A 17,322-nucleotide genomic window follows, 5' to 3' on the forward strand; every position below is an offset into this window, starting at 1 on the left:
GGCTGCTCCTCGCTCTTCCCCCAAAAACTCTGTCATGATTGTGTTTAAAAACCAGTTACCATTTGCTTTATTATACAACTGTGTAGTTAATAAAGAAAATAATCTTCATGGACGATTCGCTCGCGTGCGCACATAAAGAAAAAAATAGGCTCCACTGCCTGCTGTGGGGCTGCTCCTCGCTCTTCCCTCAAAACCTCTGTCATAATTGTTTAGAAACCAGCCACCATTTGTTTTATTATACATCTGTGTATAATAAGACGCGGCATTACAAGCAGAGAAGAACATTTTTTGATGACGTTTTGTGTATGTGTAGGTCTCAGAAAGTCGAATTCTGCGCAAATTTTGTCCAAATTTGATAGATTTCTGTACAGTTACCGAATAAAAAAGGTGGATTCCAGTCGGGAATGCAAGTCTAGAGAGTTGTGTGCCCGCCCCCAAAGTAGGGTGCCACGGGTTCCCGGGTAACCGCTAAAATCGAACCCTGTCCCTGGTGTCTTTGGACAGCTCTTTGGTCTTAGCCATGTTAGTACTTGGAGTCTTACTGATTGTGTGGGGTGGACAGGTGTCTTTATGCAGCTAACGACCTCAAATAGGTGTTTCTAATTTGGAATAATAAGTGAAGTGGAGGTGGACTTTTTAGAGGTGGACTAACAGGTCTTTGAGGGCCAGAATTTCTGCTGGTTGGCAGGTGTTCAAATACTTATTTGCAGCAGTAACATGCAAATAAAGTATTAAAAAAAATCACACAGTGATTTCCGGATTCTTTTTTTTTTTTTTTTTTTTTTTTTTTTAGATTATGTCTCTCACAGTGGACATGCACCTAAGATTAAAATTTCAGACCCCTCCATGATTTCTAAGTGGGAGAACTTGCAAAATCGCAGGGTGTTCAAATACTTATTTTCTTCACTGTAACGCCGCACCGAGTCCACGTAATGCCACGCTGAGTCCATGTTTTCTCTTTCTAGTGGAAGATGTGAGCAGCGCTGGAACCACAGGTAAGCCCTGAGTTGGGCTACATCTGAATGTGAGCAGCTGCTGTACAAACTTCGGTCATGATTGTTTCTTCCTTTACTGCCGCCACACTCAAGTGATGCCCCTCCCCCCTTCTCTCTGCAACGGCGCTGTTGGAGGTAAGACTGAGAATCCCATTTGACCTCAAACACACCGCCGGCCTCACGTGCATGTTCCATCTGACCACTGCTGCGTGCAGTGTGTGATGGCTGCATGCAGGTTATGTTTTCGTGTGTGTGTGTGCGCGCACGCGCGTGCACATAAATGCATGTGTGAAACCACCGTTTTTATTTTTTGAGCTGAAACCACAGTTTCCTGGGGTTCTTGGGTGGCTGAAATCCGTCCTGAGTACCTTAAGTCTCTGGATGTTGTGGGGCTGTCTTGGCTGACACGCCTCTGCAACATCGCGTGGCGATCGGGGACAGTGCCTCTGGATTGGCAGACCGGGGTGGTGGTCCCTCTGTTTAAGAAGGGGGACCGGAGGGTGTGTTCCAACTATAGGGGGATCACACTCCTCAGCCTCCCTGGTAAGGTCTATTCCAGAGTACTGGAGAGGAGAATTCGACCGATGGTTGAACCTCGGATTCAGGAGGAGCAGTGTGGTTTTCATCCTGGTCGCGGCACACTGGACCAGCTCTACACGCTCCATCGGGTGCTCGAGGGTTCATGGGAGTTTGCCCAACCAGTCCACATGTTTTGTGGATCTGGAGAAGGCATTCGACCGTGTCCCTCGGCGCACCCTGTGGGGAGTGGTCCGGGGTCCTTTGCTAAGGGCTATCCGGTCCCTGTACGACCGCAGCAGGAGCTTGGTTCGCATTGCCGGTAGTAAGTCAAACCTGTTTCCAGTGCACGTTGGCCTACGCCAGGGCTGCCCTTTGTCACCGGTTCTGTTCATTATTTTTATTTTTATTTTTTTTTTCAAGCATTTTGACATATCCAAACTGATCCATGATACCTGGTATGTGATATAAAGGCCCAACACCATAGTAGGAGACACATGCCCATATCATGATGCTTGCACCACCATGTTTCACTGTCTTCACTGTGAACTGTGGCTTGAATTCAGAGTTTGGGGGTCGTCTCACAAACTGTCTGTGGCCCTTGGACCCAAAAAGAACAATTTTAATCTCATCAGTCCACAAAATATTTCTCCATTTCTCTTTAGGCCAGTTGATGTGTTCTTTGGCAAACTGTAACCTCTTCTGCACGTCTTTTATTTAACAGAGGGACTTTGCGGGGGATTCTTGCAAATAAATTAGCTTCACACAGGCGTCTTCTAACTGTCACTGTAGCTGATCAGTGGGTGAGTCTTTGCCATTCTGGTTATTCTTCTATCCATTTTAATGGTTGTTTTCTGTTTTCTTCCACGTGTCTCTGGTTTTTTTGTCCATTTTAAAGCATTGGAGATCATTGTAGATGAACAGCCTATAATTTTTTGCACCTGAGTATAAGTTTTCCCCTCTCCAGTCAACTTTTTAATCAAAGTACGCTGTTCTTCTGGATAATGTCTTGAACATCCCATTTTTCTCAGGCTTTCAAAGAGAAAAGCATGTTCAACAGGTGCTGGCTTCATCCTTAAATAGGGGACACCTGATTCACACCTGTTTGTTCCACAAAATTGACAAACTCACTGACTGAATGCCACACTACTATTATTGTGAACACCCCTTTTCTACTTTTTTTTACTAATAGCCCAATTTCATAGCCTTAAGAGTGTGCATATCATGAATGCTTGGTCTTGTTGGATTTGTGAGAATCTACTGAATCTACTGGTACCTTGTTTCCCATGTAACAAGAAGAAATATACTCAAAACCTGGATTAATCTTTTTAGTCACATAGCACTACTATTATTCTGAACACTACTGTAGATATTAACTGTGTGTGCGCAGATTACCTCTGCGCGCCCGTACTCAGAGAGAACTGCTCCTTGAGTGAGGGAAAAGGTGCTGTGGGAGAAGTTAACTCCTGCTAGCGCACAGAGGAGTTCTATCTTGCTTGAAACCTATGGCGCTGTGGGGTGGGGGGGCAGGTCAGCGCTGACTCTGCTGTGAATGGCCGTTTCTGAAGCGTGAGGTTTGATTGACATGGATGTCAGTCTGCTAAAACGGAGATGCCATTGTGTTAAACAGTTGTGAATTACTGTCATTAAAGGACCAGTCCGTGCAATCATTATACAATATAAAGGTGAGAAAAGAGGTCAAGTATGTGGGTGTTGTGCTGACCAAAGACAAAGTGATCTCTGAAAAATTAAATATAAAACACAATGTTGACAGTTTCAAATCTTTCTTGATCAGGGGGCGACAAAGAGATCTTTGGATATTACAAACTAAAATGGACAGTTTACCTGTGCACAGGCAGAAATCAGCTTGGAGAGGGCGAGGCCGCGCTGGTCCTCTCTCACAGAACCTTTTTCCTCACTCGAGGAGCAGTTTCCTCTGAGCGCAGAGATAATTTGCACACGTGTAGTCTACACATGTGAAATAATATACTACGCCTGCACCCATTATTTATGTGAGTGTGGTTTTGGCATCGATCTGATGCCATATAACCAGCAGGACACCACTGATGTGTTCAGTGGATTTGGTGACGCCACACCTTATACCAATGAATTTATTGAATATTTTTCTGGTGTCTCTTCGTTTTTGCACTTCGTAGACGTTGCAGTGATAGGGTTTGCAATCAAGATTTCCTGAACTGATTCATCTATAAATTGAAATCCATAAAGTACTTAAACTGAAAAACAAAATATGTATATATCATGAATGATATTCATGTTTTGCCAGACCTACATTCACGTTTCAGGAAAATTTTTTTCTGTACAGTAGTCGAATGTTACCAAATCTTTTGGGCCACATGTTGTTCTTGTTGCACTAATAAAATATAAGATCTGTGTTAAATTTCAGTGTAATCAGACATTGTTTAGGGGTCCCCACAAAGCAACTTTTTTTCCCAAACAAGCAGAAAGGGGAGACGACTTGCAGTAATGTTCTCCTCTGGGTGACCAATCAACCACCACTTTTAGTGATTAGAAGCCATCACATGTACCTGTAAAATAATAATAGTGGCACAGGTCTTCTCCCGTTAGGGTGACGTTGTCTTTGCAGCAGAGGGAGAAGAAACTGTGACCTCTAAATCTTATCTGACTGAGTTCAAATTTGATCTGCACCTATAAAACCCCCAAGTGGAACAAAAACGACATGTGGCCGGAAGTCTCTCACAACTTTTACTTCTTCACTACATAACATGAACAGCACCAGTATTCATGGTTTGCAGTGAACAGTTTGTGGATAATTCACGATTTGCAGCTGATTCACATTTTGGGGGTTAACGTCCACTGTGAAGTTTTTTTTTTTTTTTTTTTTTTTTTTTTTTTTTTTTTTTTTTTTTTTTATGACCACCTCCATCCATCCATTTTCTATACTGGTGTCGCCGACTGAACGGTCCCTCCTTAAAAATCAGCCAGCAGTGTCATTTCTGAGCATCAGTACAGATTCACCAATTATCACCTCGTTTCTACTTCAAACTGCCTCCAGTCATCGTCTGTCTCAGTGACAGATATCTGAAGCTTTTCTACAACAATCATTTCCACATAAATTCAGCATTATTTCATCATAAAAGACGGAGGAAGCGATCAGAGTGCCACAGCTGCTGCAGCGCCTACATCATTTCAGAGCGTCAGTCATGACTCCCTGATTATCACCTCATTTCTGCTTCATACTGTCTTCAGAATGATTTAAGAGGATTTACTTTATCATCTGATGGTTAATAATCACGTTATTCCCTTTGATCACTTTGGGTGTAGAGAGTCAGACTCAGACTAACTGCTCTGGTCCTAAATGATGCATGTGCAGTGAAGGCAGGGCGGACTGTTCGGTCTGCGACACCGGCTTACTCCAGTTAAGGGTCATGGGGGCTGGAGCCTATCCCAGCAGTCATAGGACGTGACGAAAAGTTAGCTTTGATAACTGCAAATCCGCGAACTGAAAAGTTACCTTTTATAATGATAAAGAAATAAGATATTTAGTGGGAGTTACAGCTAACTGCTAACTTTTAGTATTGACTCGGTACACTGATAAGCCAATTTTGAGTTTAAGCACCACAGGGGCTTCTGAGTAAAGTCAAAGATGATCACAAACCCAAAACGAACACCTGCAGTGCCACCTGCAGTGTGGCACAAGAAGAAATCTAAACGAGAACACGCATCAGAGCGCACACCTGCAGCGCCGCACAAGAAGAAATCTAAACGAGAACACCTGAACGAGAACACGCATCAGAGCGCACACCTGCAGCGCCGCACAAGAAGAAATCTAAACGAGAACACCTGAACGAGAACACACATCAGAGCGCACACCTGCAGCGCGGCACAAGAAGAAATCTGAACGAGAACACGCATCAGAGCGCACACCTGCAGCGCGGCACAAGAAGAAATCTGAACGAGAACACGCATCAGAGCGCACACCTGCAGCGCGGCACAAGAAGAAATCTGAACGAGAACACGCATCAGAGCGCACACCTGCAGCGCGGCACAAGAAGAAATCTGAACGAGAACACGCATCAGAGCGCACACCTGCAGCGCGGCACAAGAAGAAATCTGAACGAGAACACGCATCAGAGCGCACACCTGCAGCGCGGCACAAGAAGAAATCTGAACGAGAACACGCATCAGAGCGCACACCTGCAGCGCGGCACAAGAAGAAATCTGAACGAGAACACGCATCAGAGCGCACACCTGCAGCGCGGCACAAGAAGAAATCTGAACGAGAACACGCATCAGAGCGCACACCTGCACTTTTTTATTGAAAGACTTCTTTACATCACGCAAACTGGATATAATGCTGCTCACAGAGACCTGGCTCCAAGTCGTGAGTCTTTACCTTTCTCCGAGCTTTTACCCCCTGCGTGCCTTTACTTTAATACGCCTCAGATGACTGGCAGAGACGGTGGGCTCACTACTGTATATAAAGAAAGCTACACCTTTTGGCAGGTACCGGCAGATCTGTTCTCCAGCTTTGAACTGCAGACTTTTGTGATAAGCTTTGATACTCCAGTCCTTTGCGCACTGGTGTATCACCCTCCAAAGCCAAATAAAGACTTCATTCAGGACTTTACTGACTTTGTGGCCAGCTTATCATTGAATTACGATCACTTTCTGATTGTTTGGGATTTTAATATCCACGTCTGTTGCGAATCCAAGCCGATGGTTAAAGACTTCTTGGATTTGATTGACTCTTTTAATTTGACTCGGTCTGTGTCAAGCTGTATGCACAAGAAGGGGCATATTTTGGACATTGTGCTCTCTTTCGGTCTTAATCCTAATGTAATTGAGATTTGTGAAACCCACTTCTCTGATCATTTTGCTGTTTTATTCTCTGTAGTGTTGTCTCGGAGCGTGGTCAGTTGGTGCGCCATGGCGCGCCGGGTGCGCACATTCAATACTAAGTCAGCCGCCCTGTTTTCTGGTGCTTTTCATGAAACGTATAAAAAAGACTCAGATAACGCAACTCCTGATGAACTCTTCTTATTTTAATGGTGCGTGCACAAAGGCTTTGGACTCTGTGGCTCCTTTGCAGCTGAAGAGCTTAAAGCCCATGGCACAGCCTTGGCTAAACGAGCGCACTCGTGAACTCAGGCGCTCTTGTAGGCGCGCTGAGCGAAAATGGAAAAAAGATAATCTTCACGTTTCCTTGCAAATACTGAGGGACAGACTGTGTGAGTATCAGAGAGCAGTTAAAGCTGCTAAAACTAGATTCATGTCAGATCTTGTATCCTCAAACTGTCATAAACCTCAGGTGCTTTTTAACACTCTGAATTTGCTCATTAATCCTCGTGCGAGTATTATTGCTGTGCCCTTGGCCAGCCTTTGTGAAGATTTTCTCTTATTTCAGAGATAAAATCTCTGATCTTAGATCATCTCCTGTATTTGAGGTGGAGTCAGCAGATCCATCCATGTGTCATGCTGTTTTTGATTGTTTTAATCCTGTATCTACTTGTGAGCTGACTAAAATTGTTAATCAGCTTAAGTCTTCTTCCTGCACTTTGGACATTGTTCCAGGTCATTTGTTTAAAGATGTTTTTCAGTATATTGGTCCGTACATTGCTGAACTTGTGAACGCTTCTCTATCAAGTGGCTGTTTTCCGTCAGCTCTTAAACATGCTGTAGTCCAGCCGCTCATCAAAAAGAGCAGTCTTGACCCAAATGTGTTGTCCAACTATAGACCGATCTCTAAATTGCCATTTGTGTCTAAAGTCTTAGAGAAAGCTGTTTATGACCAATTGCAGGCTTATTTGGATCTTAATGAAATAGGGGAGAAGTTTCAATCTGGTTTTAAATTAAGACACAGTACTGAAACAGCCCTTTTAAAAGTTTTTAATGACCTTTTAACTGTTGATGCTGGGAACTCTGCGGTTCTTCTGCTTTTAGATTTATCTGCAGCCTTTGACACAGTGGACCACAATGTCCTTGTGACTCTCCTCGAGATGCACATAGGTATTAAGGGTTCAGCGCTAAATTGGTTTCGGTCCTATCTTTCCAACAGAAGTGTTTCTGTTAATGTAGGACAGTACTCTTCCTCTGTGTCTCCTCTTAAATATGGCGTGCCCCAGGGCTCAATTTTAGCACCACTTCTCTTTGCTTTGTACATGATCCCTCTTGGGTCTGTTTTTAAAAAGCACAAAGTCTGTTTTCATTGTTTTGAAGACGACATTCAGATTTACCTTCCTGTAATTTCGTGTGATACCCAGGCTGCTGTAAAAATACTACAGGACTGTCTGAATGATGTACAAGTCTGGACGAGAGCTAATTTTCTGAATCTTAATAAAATAAAACTGAGATTTTAGTGTTCGGGCAAAGTAACCCTCTACAAGGACAAGACAGTGTTATTGGTCATCTGTCCACTTTTTGCCGCCCTTTTGTAAAAAATTTCAGGGTGATAGTTGACCCATTGTTCAGATTTGATAAGCACATCGGCTCTGTCATCAGGGCCAGCTTCTTTCAGCTGAGGACTCTTTCCAAGATTAAATCTTATTTTACTCAAGTTGATTTTGAAAGAGCCATCCATGCATTTATAACATCACGTCTGGATTATTGTAATGCTCTCTACGTTGGGCTGGACCAGCGCTCCCTACAGCGCCTGCAGAGTGTACAGAATGCTGCAGCCCACCTTTTGACTAAAACAAAGAAGCATGAGCACATCACCCCTGTGCTCTGCACCTTACACTGGCTCCCTGTCGGTTTTCATGTTAAATATAAAGTTTTGCTGATTGTTTTTAAGTGTCTGCACTGTATAGGCCCGATGTATCTGAGTGAGCTCTTGCAGCCGTACACTCCACGTAGGGCTCTGAGGTCAGCTGCCCAGCTTCTCCTGGCTGTTCCTAAAGCCAGGCTTAAATCCAGAGGTGATAGAGCCTTTTCTGTCACAGCACCACGACTCTGGAACGATCTTCCGCTGTCTGTCAGGTCCTCAGAGTCTGTGGAACAGTTTAAGTCCAGACTGAAAACTCATCTCTTCTCCCTGGCTTTCAACACTGGCTAAGTGGTGTGTGCTTTGCTCTGTATTTTTAGATTATTTATTTATTTATTTATTTTTTCCTTTAATATTTTACACTTTTGTATTGCTATTATTGTGAAGCACTTTGGTCAGCTGCAGCTGTGTTTTAAATGAGCTATATAAATAAAATTGAATTGACACCTGTAGTGTGGCACAAGAAGAAATATGAACGAGAACATGCATCAGAGCGCACACCTGCAGCGCGGCACAAGAAGAAATCTAAACGAGAACACGCATCAGAGCGCACACCTGCAGCGCGGCACAAGAAGAAATCTAAACGAGAACACGCATCAGAGCGCACACCTGCAGCGCGGCACAAGAAGAAATCTGAACGTCAACACGCATCAGAGCGCACACCTGCAGCGCGGCACAAGAAGAAATCTGAACGTCAACACGCATCAGAGCGCACACCTGCAGCGCGGCACAAGAAGAAATCTGAACGTCAACACGCATCAGAGCGCACACCTGCAGCGCGGCACAAGAAGAAATCTGAACGTCAACACGCATCAGAGCGCACACCTGCAGCGCGGCACAAGAAGAAATCTGAACGTCAACACGCATCAGAGCGCACACCTGCAGCGCGGCACAAGAAGAAATCTGAACGTCAACACGCATCAGAGCGCACACCTGCAGCGCGGCACAAGAAGAAATCTGAACGAGAACACGCATCAGAGCGCACACCTGCAGCGCGGCACAAGAAGAAATCTGAACGAGAACACGCATCAGAGCGCACACCTGCAGCGCGGCACAAGAAGAAATCTGAACGAGAACACGCATCAGAGCGCACACCTGCAGCGCGGCACAAGAAGAAATCTGAACGAGAACACGCATCAGAGCGCACACCTGCAGCGCGGCACAGGAAAAACGACAAACCAGAAGTGAGAAGTAATAAAGACCATTAACTCCTGGAAATAATGTATTTTGACTTTTTCCAGTGTATAAACTCCATCTACATGTCCAGGCAGTCTGCTCTCCCCCCTGCTGTGTGCAACTGACGCAGACATTCCTGTGCTTTACTTTTCACACACAACACAGACGGTGGCAGGAGAGAGCAAACGCAAGGCACTTTGCACTCATGGTTTCATTTATAAACAAAACTAATTCCAGATAGTTTATTGACATTAACAGCAACTCTCTCATTTTTACAAAGTGAAATTATTGCATCTGTCTTTTAAAGTAATGCAGAAGTTCTGAAAGTTTGAGCGTTAACTGACACATGCACCAAAAGGCATTATGGGAAATGAGTCTCCACTCATCATTCCCTCCTCAAAATGCATAGAGCACTGCCATCTACTGGATGAGAGTGTGAATAGACCAACATATTGGTGACTCTCAAATGCAGTTTTGCGCTCGGAGTGTCTCAATATTGCGCAAGTGAACAAAGCGATGAATGCGTGTGATCAGTGATCCACAAAGGCTGAATCACACTTCACAAACAGAAATTTCAGTTTTGCAAATGCCTTTTTTTACAAATGAAAAACAGGACAGTTTTACAAATAAATGTGTGATTCAGCATTTGTGGATCACTGTTGCCGCTAATGTCGATAAACTGTCCAGAATTAGTTTTGTTTATAAATGAAACCATGCATTTTATGTCTCCTGCCACCATCTGTTGTGTGTGAAAAGTCAATGGCATGTTTTTGCAGCAGCTTTTGCTGGGGGGGGGTTGAGCGCCTCACAGCGGCCTGACTGCTGCAAAACACAGACAGGAACAACCAAATCTAAATTTAGGGTTTACAAATGTTTTTGACCATTAAGCTTTATCCAGTATATCAGCAAAAAAAAAAAAAGCGAACTGAAAGTTAGCAGAACTAAATTTAGTGGAAGCTAATTGGTCCACTGACAGTTTTCAAAGTTAGCTGAAAAGCTAATCCGCTAACGAAAAAGCTAGCTTTGCTAATTAGTGGTTAGCAGATTAGTGGAACTGTGCCCACCACTGGGCGTGAGGCAAGTTTCACCCTGGACAGGGCATCAGTCTGTCACAGAGACACATATAGACAAACACACACACCACATCGAGAGACAGTTTAAAGTTTCCAGTCCACCTGACCTGCATGAAAATTCAGTAAGGTATATCTTATATATTATATTCCAATTCTAAGGTGGAACTATGCTAGTATATAAAGGTATATCTGAAAAGGAAGAGTAAAATAGGAGAGTAGTAGAAAAGAGTAGAGCCACTTAGGTGCCTGGTTTTGAGAACCAGGGATGGTAGGTTAAAAAGCTTTTTTATCCCATGGGAAGTCTCCCTACCCACCTAAGCAGCTCAAGAAAAAGGTATATATAATATAATAAGTAATAAGACATAAGAAGGATAAGTGAAAGGAAGCTGGAGGGAACCCACGCAGCCATGTGGAGAACACGCAAACTGCACACAGAAAGGCCACAGGAAATGAACATAAATGTCAACTTTATACAGGCATCGACATTAACGCTTGTCCGATTGTCTGGGACAAGTGTAAAATGTGATCGGACAAGCATTATGCTCTAATCTTTGTCCGACCAGACAAGTGGCAATTTTTTTTTTTGGTTTAAAACATTCAAATTCTTTATTTTCATCGCTCGGAACCAAAATACCTGACCACCGCCTTCTTGTTGTTTTTTTTATTTACATCACGTCGTGTGTCGCACCCCGCCAGAAAGTGTCATCGGTTTTTCCCACCACTCTCCATGCAGCGGACAATCAGAAAACATGATATTAATGTGTGCACAAGACCACTGTATGGAGTGTGTGTTCGTAGTAGAGGCTGATATTTTTCAGGAATCCCATGGGACGGGAGTCAGCTTTCCTATTTATCATGTGATTGGGACAGTATAGGATTAAAAATTCACAGGAGCAGATGAGAGTGAGAACCAAGGTTTTAGGCAGTGAGCCGTCCTGCCGTCATTTGAGTGGTCAATTTTAAAAAAAGACGCTGAAAAAATAGCGGGCAGCTTTGCTTAAAGTTGTCTAAAATTAAGACCGAATCTGATCGCTGCAGCCGTGTGTGTGTGTGAGAGAGATGAAATAAATTGGTCAAAATTCCTTAAAATCAGAGTATATGAATGAACAGAATAAAAATCACACACACGTGTTTTAAAAAAACCTGATGTGTAGAAACTCTGCAGTGATGTTCAGAAGCAGAAATCACATAAAGCAGCTGAGAACTCTGAACTTTAACAGGCTGTTATTTTACAAAGATATTTATTTTAGATGGCTTAATGTAGTTTTATGTTCAAGCGCAAAACGTGACTGAGGAGAAAAAAAGAGGAAATGAACTCTAGTCTGAATAAAATACAAGCTGCTGATTTTTATTTTTTAAAATTATTAGGCTGCAGTTTCATTTATTTCAAAGTAAGTTACCGCTTATTATTTAAAAAAAACACTTTTCCTTATAGCAGTTCTTTAATTTCAGAAATGGAACAGAAACAACCACAAATTAAAAAGTAGGGACTGTATGTAAAATGAAGATAAAATAAAAATGTTGTTATATTCCCAGTTTCTCCACTCACACCCACAGAAGCCAAACATTCTTCCAAAGTTGTGCCTTGCTGGCTTCCCTCACTTGTCTTCTTCCAGCATGGACACTTAGTTTCTGAGAACTGCCTACCTGACACAGATTTACCATCAAGTACCACAGTCTCAGCCACTGTAGTTGTGTTCTCTGTTTGTTGTTCTACATTCAGTTTATTTCAGTTTCATTTTATTAATTTATATAGCGCCAACTCACAACAGTCGCCCCAAGGCGCTTCACACAATTCATAACACCACAAAATAATTTAAAATCAAAATTAAAATCAAGAAAAGCACAATAAAAAGATAAAACACAGTAGAATAAAAAATAAATTACAAAGCAAACACAAAAACAAATGACATTAATGATAAGACAGTCTAAAAAATGGGTCTTCAGTCTTGATTTAAAAGTCTCCACCGTGTCAGACTGCTTAATAACAGCAGGTAGATCGTTTCAAAGAGTCGGACCACGGTAGGAGAAGGCTCTATACCCCACAGACTTCTTGTTCACCCTTGGAACACACAGAAGCCCTGCACCCTGCGAACGCAAGAGCCACGCAAGTACACTCAACAAAAATATAAACGCAACACTTTTGGTTTTGCTCCCATTTTGTATGAGATGAACTCAAAGATCTAAAACTTTTTCCACATACACAATATCACTTTCCCTCAAATATTGTTCACAAACCAGTCTAAATCTGTGATAGTGAGCACTTCTCCTTTGCTGAGATAATCCATCCCACCTCACAGGTGTGCCATACCAAGATGCTGATTAGACACCATGATTAGTGCACAGGTGTGCCTTAGACTGCCCACAATAAAAGGCCACTCTGAAAGGTGCAGTTTTATCACACAGCACAATGCCACAGATGTCGCAAGATTTGAGGGAGCGTGCAATTGGCATGCTGACAGCAGGAATGTCAACCAGAGCTGTTGCTCGTGTATTGAATGTTCATTTCTCTACCATAAGCCGTCTCCAAAGGCATTTCAGAGAATTTGGCAGTACATCCAACCAGCCTCACAACCACAGACCACGTGTAACCACACCAGCCCAGGACCTCCACATCCAGCATGTTCACCTCCAAGATCATCTGAGACCAGCCACTCGGACAGCTGCTGAACAATCGGTTTGCATAACCAAAGAATTTCTGCACAAACTGTCAGAAACCGTCTCAGGGAAGCTCATCTGCATGCTCGTCGTCCTCATCGGGGTCTCGACCTGACTCCAGTTCGTCGTCGTAACCGACTTGAGTGGGCAAATGCTCACATTCGCTGGCGTTTGGCACGTTGGAGAGGTGTTCTCTTCACGGATGAATCCCGGTTCACACTGTTCAGGGCAGATGGCAGACAGCGTGTGTGGCGTTGTGTGGGTGAGCGGTTTTCTGATGTCAATGTTGTGGATCGAGTGGCCCATGGTGGCGGTGGGGTTATGGTATGGGCAGGTGCATTTTATTGATGGCATTTTGAATGCACAAAGATACCGTGACGAGATCCTGAGGCCCATTGTTGTGCCATACATCCAAGAACATCACCTCATGTTGCAGCAGGATAATGCACGGCCCCATGTTGCAAGGATCTGTACACAGTTCTTGCATGGCCGGCATACTCACCGGACATGTCACCCATTGAGCATGTTTGGGATGCTCTGGACCGGCGTATACGACAGCGTGTACCAGTTCCTGCCAATATCCAGCAACTTCGCACAGCCATTGAAGAGGAGTGGACCAACATTCCACAGGCCACAATTGACAACCTGATCAACTCTATGCGAAGGAGATGTGTTGCACTGCATGAGGCAAATGGTGGTCACACCAGATACTGACTGGTATCCCCCCCAATAAAACAAAACTGCACCTTTCAGAATGGCCTTTTATTGTGGGCAGTCTAAGGCACACCTGTGCACTAATCATGGTGTCTAATCAGCATCTTGATATGGCACACCTGTGAGGTGGGATGGATTATCTCAGCAAAGGAGAAGTGCTCACTATCACAGATTTAGACTGGTTCGTGAACAATATTTGAGGGAAATGGTGATATTGTGTATGTGGAAAAAGTTTTAGATCTTTGAGTTAATCTCATACAAAATGGGAGCAAAACCAAAAGTGTTGCGTTTATATTTTTGTTGAGTGTACGTAGGGCTTAACCAAGTCCGCCAGGTAGGAAGGTGCCAGTCCGTGAACAGTTTTATAGACCAGCAACAGGACTTTAAAATTCGATCTGGCAGAAACCGGTAGCCAATGAAGGGATGCCAGAATGGGTGTAATGTGGTCAAACCTTCTACTTTGTGTCAAAAGTCTGGCAGCAGCATTCTGCACTAATTGAAGACCCCAAATGCTAGACTGCGGCAGACCAGAAAATAAAGCATTACAATAATCCAGTCTGGAAGAAATAAACGCATGTATCAAAGTCTCAGCATCAGCCATAGACAGGATGGGATGAATCCTCGCCACATTTCGCAGATGGAAGAAGGCAGTCCTTGTAATGTCTCTAATGTGGGGGCCAAAAGACAACGTAGGATCAAAAAGTACTCCAAGATTCCTCACTTTGTTTGTATGATGCACAACATACAAACCCAAATTAAGCGCCAGCTGGTCAAATTGATAACATACAATTGATACATTAACAATAAAATTGTGTGGAACATCTGCAGAAGTTAGCATTGCTATGTTAGCGAGACGTTGGCGCTGTCGACGTCTTGTAACTTTAATAGTACAAACCTGTTACTGCTTTACTGACACCAGCTGGACAGGAGTGTGCAGCAGCAGACTGACAAAGCAGCAAACTGTTAAAAGTGAAATGGCAAAAGTGTTCACATCAAAATTTCCAGTATATTTGTATTGTCTGCTGTGTCTGTCGCATGGCCCAAGCAGAGTGTCGCCCCTGTGAGTCTGGTCTGCTTGAGGTTTCTTCCTCAAATCATCAGAGGGAGTCTTTCTACCACTGTCACCTGTGTTCTTGCTCTGGGGGTTGGTAAGGTCAGACTTTACTTGTGTGAAGCACCTTGTGGCAACTTTGTTGTGATTTCGTGCTATATAAATGAAATAAATTGAAATTGAAAATATATTTAAGGTACAAGTACTAATTATGTGAAATGGTGCAACTGTGAATGGATGCCCTCCTTGGCCGGGAAAGTAACCTGTATCAGACCAGCATCCCATCCAGAGGAAGTCGTATGTGTGTGTGTGTGTTTTGTGCTTTGTGCTTTTGCTCCTGTGATGGTTTCATTGTGACTCCTGCAAATTTTATTTTTCAGCCTCTCTCTCTCTCGCTCTCTCTCTCTCTGCCTCTGATCTTCTTTTGCAGATGGTGAGAAGGTTCCTCTGACCGTCCGAGATGACAACCTGTGCAGGATCTGCATGGACGCCACCATCGACTGTGTCCTGTTGGAGTGCGGTCACATGGTCACATGCACAAAGTGCGGCAAGAGAATGAGCGAGTGCCCCATCTGCAGGCAGTACGTGGTCAGGGCCGTGCACGTCTTCAAGTCCTAACAGCTTCAGCAGCAGATCTGCCTGGATGGAATCAGAAATCCTCAGGTGTCACATAAAACAGCTTCAGACCGAAATAAACACAACATTCAAATTCATTGATCAGACTTTTTTCTTTATCCAGTTTCATCCCAGACCAACCAGAAATAAACAGGAACTAGCGCACGTCACTCTGCTGCACGCTGGAACTCTTTTTTTTTTTTTTTCTTTTTTTCTTTTTTTTTATACTTCCACTGAGGATTATCCGTCCGTGTGACTGTGATTATTACTCTAACTGTGGAAACATTCCCACTGCACCTGTGAGTGAAGGTCCAGCCTGTCTTTGGGAACCTTATGTAGTTTCTGCACCACTGGAAATGACTGATCCTGGAGGTGGAAAGAATCATTCTAGTCTATCTAGTCCCAGCGCCAAAGTGGACCAGAGTCCTTCAGAAGCATCCTGAGCGGCTTTGAGTCATTTTGTTTAAAATAACTTCCAGAAAAGAAACGATGGCGACTTTGTCACATAATTCCATCAACATTTTCCTCAGAAGGGAAAAAACAAATGCAGCATCATAATCAAAAGATCTGGCAACATAAATGGAACCACTGACTTTTAATTGACACTGAAGAGGTTTTTTTTACATTTCTGGCAGAATCCAATCCCATGAAACTGACACGGTGTCTGAAATCAAACTTCGAGTCCCTGAAAGACTCTTGTGGATGCTGCATGTTTGAAGATCAGAAAGTACCGTTTGTTTTCCCATGAAAGAAGAGACTTTTTTTCTTAACCATTCATTTTCAACTGTTGCCCTCCTTTGAGGCACATCATGGAGTTATTTCTGTTTTTTTAATATTTTAAAGTGTCCTCTTTGAGAGCGTGCAGCGCTGCAACAGATGCACTCTGCTCCACCAATAAACTTCAGCCATTGGTACTTTTCATAGCGCGGCTCTTTGCAGTCACTGCAACTGGCCATGGGTCAGTTTCAGCCCAGATACCCGATGGAGGAACCTCAATTGGACAGAGATGGACAGACTGATTGAGGCTGTATTTGAGGTCATACAGATGGTGTACCGGACCGCTGTCATAAAGGACCGAGCCAGAAGGCGAGGCTGTCATCGCCTACGGTCATGAACTTTGGCTTATTTTACAGATTGATCAGTTCGTCTTTGGCGCTATAAAATGTCGCAGAGTTTAGAGGTGGCCTTTTGCAGTTACACAGAGATGTTTTTCACCATTCCAAAACCAAAGAAAAACAGGGACATCTTGGTTTGGACACAGTCAAGCAGATCTACATGGAAAATCCATCCACCCAACCTGAAAATCATCCGTGACAGAAGCAGGATTTCACCATAAAATCCACCAAACTGACTGAGGGGTGAAATATTCCAAACGTGCATGAAAAAAATGGAAGCTAACTGTATTATGTGTATAAATTAAAGTACTGTTCATTATAGAAATGTTACTTTGTTGGAAATAAAAGTAAAAATTAATTTTAATAACTTCTCACTGCCTTCAGTGGCCTGAGGGGGGCGCACCACAAAGTGAGATTGGGAGTCTAAAGCTATGATTTATCAGGGAAACAAATGTGGATGTGCTTGAGGTGAGATCAGTGCGGTGACGTGTCCTCCAAACTTAATCTGGTCTGCACTCCGGACTCTGAATTAGCTTGTGTTCAGTCTTTGATCTTAAATCTGCAGTAAAACCTGACAAAACTTCATCAACTCCTCCAAATTAGCCAAGATTCATTTTGGAGGTTGATTGTTTAGACACGGCACTTGTTTCTATACAATCCCAAATTT

The 17,322-nt window shown here is 43.4% G+C and overlaps 1 protein-coding gene across 3 annotated transcripts in view; it reads left to right on the forward strand.

The window, feature by feature from the left end:
* The window catches only part of LOC117510047 (E3 ubiquitin-protein ligase RNF34-like), an 85,879-nt gene extending 68,808 nt beyond the window's left edge, over positions 1 to 17,071 (forward strand). For 2 of the 3 annotated variants that reach the window (XM_034169660.1, XM_034169658.1), the window contains exons 6-8: positions 966 to 995; positions 1,089 to 1,130; positions 15,356 to 17,071. In XM_034169660.1, the coding sequence (XP_034025551.1) occupies positions 966 to 995; positions 1,089 to 1,130; positions 15,356 to 15,543 (260 nt within the window). In that variant the 3' untranslated portion in view covers positions 15,544 to 17,071. The remainder of the gene's footprint in view (positions 1 to 965; positions 996 to 1,088; positions 1,131 to 15,355) is intronic. The other variant, XM_034169659.1, reaches the window with a different exon arrangement.
* Positions 17,072 to 17,322: the final 251 nt, after the last annotated feature.

This window comes from Thalassophryne amazonica, chromosome 5 (assembly GCF_902500255.1).
Source record: "Thalassophryne amazonica chromosome 5, fThaAma1.1, whole genome shotgun sequence".
NCBI lineage: Eukaryota > Metazoa > Chordata > Actinopteri > Batrachoidiformes > Batrachoididae > Thalassophryne > Thalassophryne amazonica.